This window comes from Octopus sinensis, linkage group LG4, assembly GCF_006345805.1.
Source record: "Octopus sinensis linkage group LG4, ASM634580v1, whole genome shotgun sequence".
In the NCBI taxonomy this organism is placed as follows: Eukaryota; Metazoa; Mollusca; class Cephalopoda; order Octopoda; family Octopodidae; genus Octopus; species Octopus sinensis.
In genome coordinates, this window is record NC_043000.1 from 77,606,603 (window position 1) to 77,618,556 (window position 11,954).

An 11,954-nucleotide genomic window follows, 5' to 3' on the forward strand; every position below is an offset into this window, starting at 1 on the left:
CATGATGATTTCATATCAAGGTAAACAGCACATGACCTTTCAGGTGGGGCCCAGTAAAAATTTTCTTCAAGTCGAGTGGCCCAAGTCGAGTGTTTAAGGATGTTGAACGAAACACCCATGTTTCCAGAGGTGAATTATTCAAACCCCAAAGAATCCCTCTCGACACATGGCTACGATGCTCCTCCACTACTTCTGCTCGTGATAAGAGATGCATATATCGTCAGCCACTACGGGACATGGTCAACTGGTTAAGGTCAAACTGGTTAAGGTCAAACAACTGATAAGCAAATCTGTGGTATTGAGCGGAATATTTGCTGTAGCCCGTCTTTTATACCAAGACAAACCAATATACATAACACTTCCAGTCAGTTAAGATGAGAAGCCATGAGAGCCACTGTCTGGTACTGCATCAGGGTATTTATTATTATTATTATTATTATTATTATTATTATTATTATTATTATTATTATTATTATTATTATTATTATTATTATTATTATTATTATTATTATTATTATTATTATTTATTATTATTATTATTCTATGTTTGACTTTTGCTTTATGTCTGTACAAGTTGGCTCCAAGTCTCACCCAGAGACCTCAAGAGACAACAGGTTGGAAGTTCTGTGCCATACATTTGGGTTTTTTTTTTTTTTGGTGTTGTACTAGTGAATGTCTAATACATAAAAAAAAGTAAAATAAAAAATAAAAATAAAAAAAATAAAAATAAGAATAAGAAAAGTTTGTTTTAAACCTTGGGATTACATAGAGAGTATTTTGTGTAGGATATGAGCAGTTCCCATGAGCACTATCTTTTGAATTTCTGCCATTTTGGGGTTTCCTGGTATCTGAGTTAGCTAGCAATCAGTCCCTTTCGCTATCATTCCCAGGGCACCTATGACAACAGGTATTGTTTTAGTCTTCAGCTTCCACATTTTGCTGATTTCTATTTCAAGATCTTTATATTTGCTCAGTTTTTGGTAGATCTTGACAGATACGTTTATATCGATTGGGACAGTCATATCAATGAGGAGGCATGTTCTTTGTCTGAAGTCTTTCAGTATGATGTCTGGCCTATTTGCATCTATCTTCCTGTCAGTTTGAATGGTGAAGTTCCAGAGGAGTGAGATGTGGTCATTTTCAAGCACTGGAGGTGGATTGTGTTCCCACCAGTTTTTTCATGGTGCAAATCCAGGTTTTTGCAAATTACCCAGTGAATATATTTTGCAGCTCTATCATGCCTATTGAGGTACTCTGTAGGCGCTAGAAGACTATTATTATTATTATTATTATGATTATTATTATTATTATTATATTATTATTATTATTATTATTATTATTATTATTATTATTACCATTGTAGTAGTAGTAGTAGTAGTAGCAGTAGTAGTAGTAGTAGTAGTAGTAGTGGTGGTGGTGGTGGTGGTAGTAGTAGTAGTAGTAGTAGTAGTAGTAGTAGGAGGAGGAGGAGGAGGAGGAGGAGGAGGACCAGTAGTAGTGATGACTGCTTCTTCTACTGCTCTGTCCATCGTATTGGATTTTTTGCAGAAACCATCCGTTCTGATTTGCTTTGTTTTTTACAGATTCCATTTCCCTTACACGTGCAGAAAAATATCTCTGGCCAGTATAAGGATGTAGCACCACGACTATCCTTTGCCCAAACTTTCAACTTTTTTGGTGTACCATCTAGATTTAGGGTCCAATTCAAATTACTACTATCAAATGTCTTTTTAACATCGTTTACATCAATTTCAAGATTGATGCTATCATTATTGCGATCGGCTGCTTCCAAAAGGATTGTATTATTTCCTGATGTCAAATACAATTCATTCATTGTATCTTGTAGAAATGAAGGAAAATTTTCGATTCTTTCAAAATATTCTGGCTTATATAGCATAGTGTGGTTAGCAAGGTTAGGTTTGTGCAGAACAGCAGCACAGATGCAAAACATATCATTGTCTTGACATGAAGTGTTAGTACTGTTAACCAAATTGGAAAGGTTACTAAGAATTTCAATAAACTGGTTTTCTGAGATACTGTAGGAATTAAAGCTGCTGTAATTCTTATGTGTGTAATTTAAAAGAGAATCTTTTTCTTTCCCTCGACAAGCTTCCCACATTATATACACATCCCTTTCCGATGAGGGATCAATCGCTTGTCCATTTGGCATCTTTCCAATTAGTAAACCAGATAATAAATGTGGTTGTTGTAAATAGTGTGGAAGGGTCAAAATTATTCCCATGGAATCATTAACAGAAATAATCTCTAAATGCATGTTGTTAAAGAAGATGGTGTTGTTTTCTTTTTCAAATATGTTGTCAGTATTATTCTCAATCATCACATTTCCTTTATCACTTATTTCCAAAACTGCATTTTCAGACTTGATAGCAAAGGCTGTGTAGACTGGTATTTTTGAGAATTGGTCATTGTCTTCCATTTCTACACGTGCTTGAATTGTAACACTTGTGTCAAACCCTGGAGCTTTAACCGTTAATAACGTATATTCTCCTGCACCATAAAAACTATACCACTTCTTGTTTATCATCTTGAAAACCAAGGGGTCTAACACAAATACAGTCCCTGGAACTTGATACTTTGAACAGGTGTCAGATGGATAAATGTCATAAAACAGATTACATAATGGATAGTCTTTACAACAATATTGTTGACCATCAGAAAAAGATCCATTTGTGTTGTATATAAAACCACCGTCAGGATAGTTTTTCAAAAGAGCCTTCTCAGCCTTTTCATAACATGTATTTCCGGTTACACCTTTAAAAGTAAGATCTAACTGTGCTTGTTGCAGTGTACAGGGACATGGAATTGCAAAAGAGTCAATATCAAACTGCTTTTCACTTTTACAATGCCACTCCAAACAATTCAAGGAACTTTCAGTTCTGCTTTCCATTTTAAATGTTTTTCTCAATCCATAGACTTCATTTCCTGCCTGTAATAACTTGAAGAATTTTTTATCCTGAGCAAAAACAGTAGATCCACCTTTACCATCACCATAGCCAACCAAAATATCTCGATTAGCTTATGCATTTAGCTTTACATTGTCTTTGTCATAGTTAAAGATAGCATAGAAGAATGTTCCATTTGAAACTAGAATGCTTTGGAATGTGATGGTTTCATTTCCAAATTCAGATGCAGGATAAGGGGAAAGATTTTCCCATGTCACAACAACAGCATGTTTAGCATGAAAGGTAGACGATATCATGTTACCAATTCTATTTAATATTGCTTTATCTTTACAATATTCATAACTATCAATGAATATTTTCGTAGGGGCAGCAACGTCAAAAGCAGTCCAAAACGGAGCCAAAACAGGAGAGGCTGCAGGGAAAGTTCCATCTGGTTGTGCATAACTTTTTTCACCAAAAGCAATGTAACCATTGACACTAACATAAATATTCTGATAGATATGATTAAAAACTGTAATTTTTTGGTTTATGAAATAAGGTCCATACAACTCATTCTGTTTCACCGGAACTTCAGTTTTATAATCAACCATTGGTTTTTCTAAACACTTGAAGCCGTCCCCCACAAAGCCATTGTTGCAGGCACAACTGTATCCACCAACATTATTGATGCAGTTAGCAAATTCTGAGCATTTATGTCTGATCGGAACATTCATCAATATCTGTACAATATGACCTGTTTCCCTTGTATCCTTCAGAACACGTACAATCAAATTTTCCAACTGTATTTTTGCAAGTAGCCAAATTTGAACAAGGATAATTCATTTGTAAACACTCATCAACATCTTTACAAATTGCACCATCTCCAGTAAAGCCAGACTTACAACAACAGTTGTATCCACCATCAAAGCTGTGACAATCAGCATTTGGTGAACAATTGTTGAGTGAATTATTGTTACATTCATTTACATCTGTACAATTGACTCCGTCTCCAGTAAAGCCTTCCATACAAGTACAGTTGAAGCCAGGAACAAAGTTGTGACATGTTGCATATCGTGAACTGTTGTGGAGTGAATTAGTACATTCATTTAAATCTGTACAATTGACTCCGTCTCCAGTAAAGCCTTCCATACAAGTACAGTTGAAGCACTAAGTCACCCGATCCGGATTTACACTTTGTCGCTGGGTGAAAGATCGCAATGAAAATGTTGACATTCACTCAGTGGGCTCAGATGCTGATGCTTACTGAGAGTTATTTTGTTTGTGCTGTACTTGGTCAATCATGTATTTAACATGTAATATAATATATAGAGCTATGGCAATGTAAGTCAGCACTGGTATGATTTGAGCACAAATCAAGTTGTAACTGTTGTTGACGGTGCTAGTGTTGCTCTTGTTTTTGTCGTCACTGTAGACGAATGAAACTATATACTGAAAGATATTTAGGGAGGTGTTGTCCCTCTTTTTGTCACACGACATCCTTTCAAAATGATTTATTGGATAATTGGTGTTATTTCTTTATTTACTCCCAAACGTTGAAGGTGATGGCGATGTTTTATGGAGAAAATACGATACAAAAAAAAAAAATTAATGCGTGGCTAATACTCCAAACAACTCCAAACATATTTGGGCTTAATGTTAATTCATGCTTCAGACCGAGGAGACAGCCATTTTGTAAAACTGTTTGCTGTACTGGCCTTTGAAAATTGTGATAAGTAATTTTTTTTACCGTATGCTAGCATATACTTCTGCTTTTTACTATCTTTTCTACTCTAGGCACAAGGCCCGAAATTTTTGGGGAGGGGCCAGTCAATTAGATCGACCCCAGTACGCAACAATATATTGACCCCGAATGGATGAAAGGCAAAGTCGATCTCGGCGGAATTTGAACTCAGAACGTGAAGACAGACGAAATAACGCTAAGCATTTCGCCCGGCGTACTAACGTTTCTGCCAGCTCGCCGCTTTCAGCTCTTTAATATCTACCCAATTAAAAGTGGGAACAAAATACTTTGAGATATTTCACTTGTTGTTTTCGTTATGTGCTCAAATCTAGTTGAGAACGACTTTGCGTTTCAACTTACTGTGATAGATTAAATAATCAGCAATCAAGTGCTGAGATTGATATAAACGATCATACCTCTCATTAAAAAGTATTCGCTTTTGTACCGCTGTTAAAAATTCAATATTTTTAACAATTAAAGGATTTCATCATGGTATTAGAAGGATTACACCCAGTAATAGTCTGTTTAGAAATTTGTGCCAGATCAAATGTTTTGCTTATATTAGTGACGAATTCTGTGATGTATGGATGTAAGATAAACAGCTGAAGAATATATAGTGTCGCAATTTTCATACACCCAGTAGCAGTTGAACTTGGTCCGATCCTCTTCGTTACACTGGCGGGAGAGAGTGTAAACCGAAAATTGATATATTCAGTCATTATAACAAATACGCACACATACACACACACACACAAACACACACATACACACACACACATACACGCACGCACACATACAAACACGCACATACAAACACACACACACACACGTACACACATACACACACACACCGAAATAACAAAATGCAGAAAATATAAAAGCCATTCATATACTATACTTAATGTATATACGATGGGGTGCCCAAAAGAAGCCGGAATTTTGCAATATTATTTTATTCACTTAGTTTTACATGTTTATCCTTTTATCATCTTCAAAGTATTCTCCATTTGAAGCAATGCATCAGTCCAGACGCATTCGCTACTGTTGTTGAAGGCATTGCTCGAACTCTTGCAAAGTTAGCCTCGTCGTTTTTTTCTCTTCCACATCTGCAAATTCCGTAGCACCAACTTTCATCACCAGTGATGATCTTGGAAAAAAGGTCCGGATTGACTTCCAACTGTGCTTTCAGTTCACAACACGCAGTCGTGACTGCTTTTGATCTTCTGTCAGCAAGCGAAGTACAAATTTTGCACTAACTCTTTTCATTCGCAATTCCTCGCTCAAAATTCTTTGGCAGAAGTTTCAGGATATCAACAAGTTCGTCAATTGTTCGGTGACCGTCCTTTAAGATGTTTTCATTCGTTCGGGGGGGGGGAGGTCGACGGACGCCCTGAACCAGGTTGGTCCTGAAGCGACAAGTAACCATTTCTAAAACGTGAAAATCACTCGTAAACTTGTATTTTGCTCATGACAGCGTCCTTGTAAGTTTCGGCCGCTGTTTTTTCCCGGTAGAACACAGAAATTGACGGAAGCACGCCGTTCCTTCGTTTCGGTCATCACAAAAACCGACAGACAGGGGAGGAGCACTGCAAAACAAAGATGTGCCATGTGTCAGTATGACAGAACAGGAAAACGCCGGTCGGCAGACTGATGCCTGAGGATCGCATCAAGTGCCTTTAGCGGCGGACGTCTGAACTACCATGGGCTTTTCCTACAGTGAACATTTCCGGTTACTTTTGTGTATATCCTCGTGCACCACTGATATAGTATCATGTATGTCAGTGCTAATTAAAAAACACAGTATACAGTAATCCCTCACCATATCGCGGTTCACCTATCGCGCACACGGATCGCGGTTTTTTCTTGCTAACATATGTAAATTTATATCTCGGACTCCTCAGGGGTTTCTGCGGCCGATATGTATTTATAATTTTTTACATTTTAATTATTTCTTTGAAAGGTTTTGGAACGTAATACCCACGACAGTTGAGAGATTACTGTATACCGGAGAGGGACAAATATCATCCCGGCAGCGATTGCCCTTCTTAGGGCCTGTCAATAACGCGAACCTGCAGCTGTTGGCATAAATGAAATCTGTTACTTCAGAGATACAGAGCGGACAGTGAATAGTACATTCACTAATATTGCAGAATGCTTGTTGTGCTAAAATATACTCGGTGTGCACAACTAAAACAGTAATAAATTAGAAACGTCAACGAATCTTTTATATTTTATCCTTTATCTTTTACTTGTTGTAGTCATTGGGCTGCAGCCATGCTGGGGAACCCCCTTGACGAACTTTTACGAACAATCCCGCCCCAGTATTTTTATTTTACAGTATGATACTTATTCTATCGCTTTCTTTTGTCAAATTGGTAAGTTACGTGGACGTAAACACACCTACTCCGATTGTTAAGCGGCGTTAGGGGACAAATACATACAAAGAGGCAAACACACATTGATATCTATATATATATATATATAAGTAGGTGAATGAATTATCCTAGTATTGATAATTCGGTTAATCGATACCTGGGTAGCAAATTCACGTCAGAAAATACAGTTGAAGCTACATGTCAAGGGCAGAAACCCCGTGTTCTTGTGTGGTAATTTGTGTGTTTTTTTATATGAATAAATGGAGTCGAACGAAGATTTTAACAAAATTCCTTTACTCTCAACACATGTTTCGAAGAGTATGCAGTCTTTGAAACATGTGTTGAGAGTAAAGGAATTTTGTTAAAATCTTCGTTTTACTCCATACTCTTATATATATATATATATATATATATATTATATATATATATATATATATATATATATATATGTGTGTGTGTGTGTGTGTGTGTGTGGTGTGTGTGTGTGTGTGTGTTTACGCGTGTGTGTGTGTGTGTATTATGTATGTGTGTATGTATGTGTGTATGTATGTATGTATGTATGTATGTATGTATGTGTGTGTGTGTGTGTGTGTGTGTGTGTGTGTGTTTGCGTATGTGTGACTGTGTAAGTGTGTGTGTTTGTACAGAGGTGGGCACCTTTAATCGAAAAGCTAACTTCTTTAATCGTTAATCCGTTAACGTTAACTTTTATTGAAAAAAAGCATATCTACAGTTTAATACCCCACCGACTTCGTTGCCTCATAACTTCCAGGAAAATGGACAATTTTTAACGAAACTTTCACCAAATAATCGCTTATGTCCAGAGTTATGTAAAGATTTGTTGGTAAAAGTTTTCCGAAAATTTGGGGAAAGGGGTTCTGGAAAATTCACAGGATCCGACAGTTCCCCCCTCATAACTTTCTGGAAATAGGTATTTTTTTATGAAATTTCATACAAATATCTTTCAAACGATGTAGATTACAATTACAAAGAAATTTGTACACAAAAGTTTTGGAAGGAGGCGGGGGATGGGGAGAGGAGCTTCTGGAAAGCGGAGTTTCTGATCAGACGGCTCACATAAGTTGGAATTTCTCTATTTTGATGGAGATTTTTTCCAATGTTTTTCACCAAAGTCTTTATCTTTTCACGAAAAAAGAAAAAAATTTGAAAATTTTCTTTAGTCCCGCCACTCTCTTACCACCCCAGTCCGAAAGGATTTTGGCCATTTTTTGTCACTACGCACTTAAAACCCGTGAAAGAAACATTTTCGGTTTTTAAAATATTGTTAATAATTTCAGATGAAAATGTCATTTAAGTGAGATCTAGATGTTCTTTCTAGCCCATCCCCAAACCTCCCTCCTCATTTCTTTCTCACTCCCACATCTATTGATATTTTTCAATATTTTTCTCCCAATAAACAAATTTTATGAAATGATGATGTAAAAGTAATACACGTGTAGTTCCAACCGAGCAAGCCCGTGTGTGTGTAAGAAAAGAGAAACACCTAAAAACAACTTTAGGGCTCATATTAGTCTGTCAAAAGTAATACTTCTTTGTTCACGTTATTTTGAATTATTCAGATTCAAGAGGAGTGTCCACAATATTTGCTTGTAACTTTGTATATTTTTTACATACAAGTATGAAATTTTGTCAGTGGGTGCTTTATATACCACTGGCTTATAGTTATGTAATTTTAGCAGATCTTGCTGAATAAATTTGACTTTTATGGGTAGGTAAATTTAATTAACAAGTGTAAAAGCAATAACATTATGGATAAACAAAATTGAAATTCTAAATGCATCTTACCTGTTTGATTTGTTACTAAAATTATTCCAGATGTCAACCGACAGAAAGTTTTGCCACTTTTCAATATGAGGTACATTGATTTGAATTACTTAAAATACAGGTATAATCGTTAAAAGATTTTATTCTTTCGGTAAATATTTTGTACATCGGTGTGGAATAATTTTTTCCAGTTTTTTTGGGGGGGGGGGGGCATTCAAGAAAGGTGGGAGGAGTGGTAGGGATATCGAAGTTTCTCTCTAATGGGGTTTTGTTTCGTGGGTCTTTTTTCCCCTTTTTCCAGGTTATTTTGCATGCTTTCAACGAATGTAAATCGAAATCACACGTAAACGGCTCCTTTTTTCAGAACATGAAAGATTTGGCCGCTATTTCTAGCATGCCCTGCTTACCATGTAATAGCTATTTGCCTTCACGCCGAAATATTTACCAACTTTTTTCCTTCCATTTATTTTTTCCACTTTATAGAAGTCAATATTTTTTCTATTGACATCCACCTTAGTTAATTTTGCTTTTCTCCCAGTTCTGTGCTTTCTGGAAGAAAATCCCTCACATTATTTCAAAGCTACGAGAGTTCACAAACGTGATTTGTTTATTAAAAAACAAAAAAATACATTTGTAGAGGAATTAAATACAACGGGTTTTGGCCGGTTTAAACTCTAAAGGGTAAAAAGTGCTAAACTATAAAATCAGTTTTTTTTGGCCTTTTTGAGGGCTTTAGAACCCCAAAACTATAGTTTTTTTTTGCTTTAGAGCTAAAGAATGCTGATTTTATAGTTTAAAATTTTAAAGGACCTAAAAAAGGCTGATTCCATAGTTTTGGCCCTTTTTTTAGAGCCAAAAATGGGTTTAAAAAATTCAAATGAAACAATATTAGTATTAAACTAAAAAACGTTTATTGATAAAGTGGCCGTAAAAAAATACAAATAAGAATAATAAAAAACACGTTATATATATAATTCTCTCCGTGACACAGCAAGGTCACGGATCTAGTGGAAACACACTAATCACTGTTCCCTCTTGATAGGACGAAGAAATTTCCCGCTATCTTTGCAAGCAACAAGCGGATGGATTTGGTTCGAAATTCAGGCAGGGCCAAACGGCGTTATATCAGGGTTGGAAGAATGACTCGTACAATATGCTGAAAAATAGAATCTGAAACAATAGAAACTTTTAGACGCCTACCGGTTTTTATGACATTTTTAGGTTAACAGATTGGAGTTAAAGGAAGCTAAATGTAACGGAAGTTAATTAGTCCGATAACGATTTTCAAAGTTAACTTAAAAGTTTCCCATTGAGATGTGTAACGCTCGTCAATGACGTATGCTCTGTAATCACATACCGAGACGGACTTTGTTATTTACGATTTATAGTAAAGAAGCCTGGCAAGCTATCCGCAATGATTAGTCTCTTGAACGGTGAGATATGTCTGGCGTTCATATGAATCGCTCCTTGGAGGATATTCGTCTCACTCCGGTGTATATTGTGCTTTATCAACATATCAATGGTTTTTTCTCAGACAAAACCACAGCATCATGTCTATAAATGATGTATATAGGCGGTGTGGCTGTGTGATAAGAAGTTTGCTTCTCAAACACATGGTTCTGGGTTCAATCCCACTGCGTGACACCTTGGGCAAGTACCTTCAGCTATAGCCTCCGGCCGACTTGTGAGTGGATTTGGTAGACGGAAACTGAAAGAAGCCCGTTGTGTATACACACACACACATATATATGTATGTATGTATGTATATGTATATGTATATATTTGTATGTCTGTGTTTGTTCCCCCACCATCGCTTGATAACCGATGTTGGTGTGTTTACGTCTCGTAACTTAGCAGTTCGGCAAAACAGACCGATAGAATAAGTACTAGGCTTACAAAGAATATGTCCTGGGGTCGATTTCCTCGACTAAAGGTCCTCCAGCATGGCTGTAGTCAAATGACTGAAACAAGTAAAAGAATAAAAGTATAAAAGAATACGGTAAAGAAACACACGGATATCTTTCATAATTTAATGCTGCTTAGATTGCGTACACCGAGAAAATACTATGCACATCATCTTGGATAAAACGCATTTTTTTAGAGACAGAGAATGAGAGAGAAGAAGAAAGAGAGAGGGAGGTAAAAAAGGGGAGTGAGAGAGAGATTCAGAAGAAGAGTAGAGATGATGGTAAAATTTTGATGGTGAGATAGCTAAAAGAAGAGAAGTGTATTGGCAAGTTCTAACGGAAGGGATGATCAAAAGAAGAGAAAGCTAATTCTCGACAGACGAAAACGATGTAACGGAACCAATACCCAATTGCTTATCGTTTTGATATTCGGCGAAACTAAGACAATATTTTTGTTTATTTATATCACATTTAATCTTTCTGTAATACTTTACTTTTTTTTGCTGTTGTGTTTATATTTAATGTTGTTTATTGTTGGTTGTTAGGCAATTGGATTTATTACTTTTGTCGCTGTTTTGGGCTTCCTCTTCCGCCTACTATTTGTCCTCCTCCCCCCTCTTCTCTTCTACCTCCTTATCCCCCCTTCTTCACCACCCCTCCTCGTCAAACTACCATTATTATCCTTTTCATTTATCACTTTGTAGACACTTTTCTCCCACTCTCAATTTGTCTCACATTTCTCTCTCTATCTTTCTTTATCTCCCCCATTTCTCTTTCCTCCCCCTTTCTCTCATTGTCGCTACTTCTCGGTCCCTCCCTCTGTAAACTCTCTACCAGTAACCACAACTAATGACAGTCTGCCAAAACAGTGATTAGTTCAATAAAACTTTCACTGCACCATAAAATAACTTTGTGTTATATACTGCAAGCTTTAACGAAGTTGAATGCCAGGAATATTTCACAGTTTTTTCCTTGTGTTTATAATCAGATAATTGCGCCATATTAATCAAAGTGAATTAAGACATGCTTTCGTCTTAAATAATCACTATGTCATGACATTTATTTCTTCTATCAGCTACAACACGCACAGAACAGAAATTATAGTGTTTTCATTAACAACTGCCAATCTGATAACAGACTATTTATTCTTCTGTTGGGATGTTTAATTCCTTACAAGTATTCCAAAGAAGAACAAGTAGTTGACATGTCACATCTGTTGAGTGTTGAGATATTCTGGTGTTAG

At 36.4% G+C, this 11,954-nt stretch overlaps 1 protein-coding gene across 1 annotated transcript; it reads right to left on the minus strand.

Moving 5' to 3' along the window:
- Positions 1-1,513: 1,513 nt before the first annotated feature.
- Positions 1,514-10,682, minus strand: LOC118763182. Its single transcript, XM_036502636.1, has 2 exons — positions 10,677-10,682; positions 1,514-2,743 (listed from the first exon to the last, which is right to left on the minus strand). The coding sequence occupies exon 2, from the start codon at positions 2,543-2,545 to the stop codon at positions 1,514-1,516; it is 1,032 nt and encodes a 343-aa protein (XP_036358529.1). The 5' UTR covers positions 2,546-2,743; positions 10,677-10,682.
- Between the last annotated feature and the right edge of the window lie 1,272 nt (positions 10,683-11,954).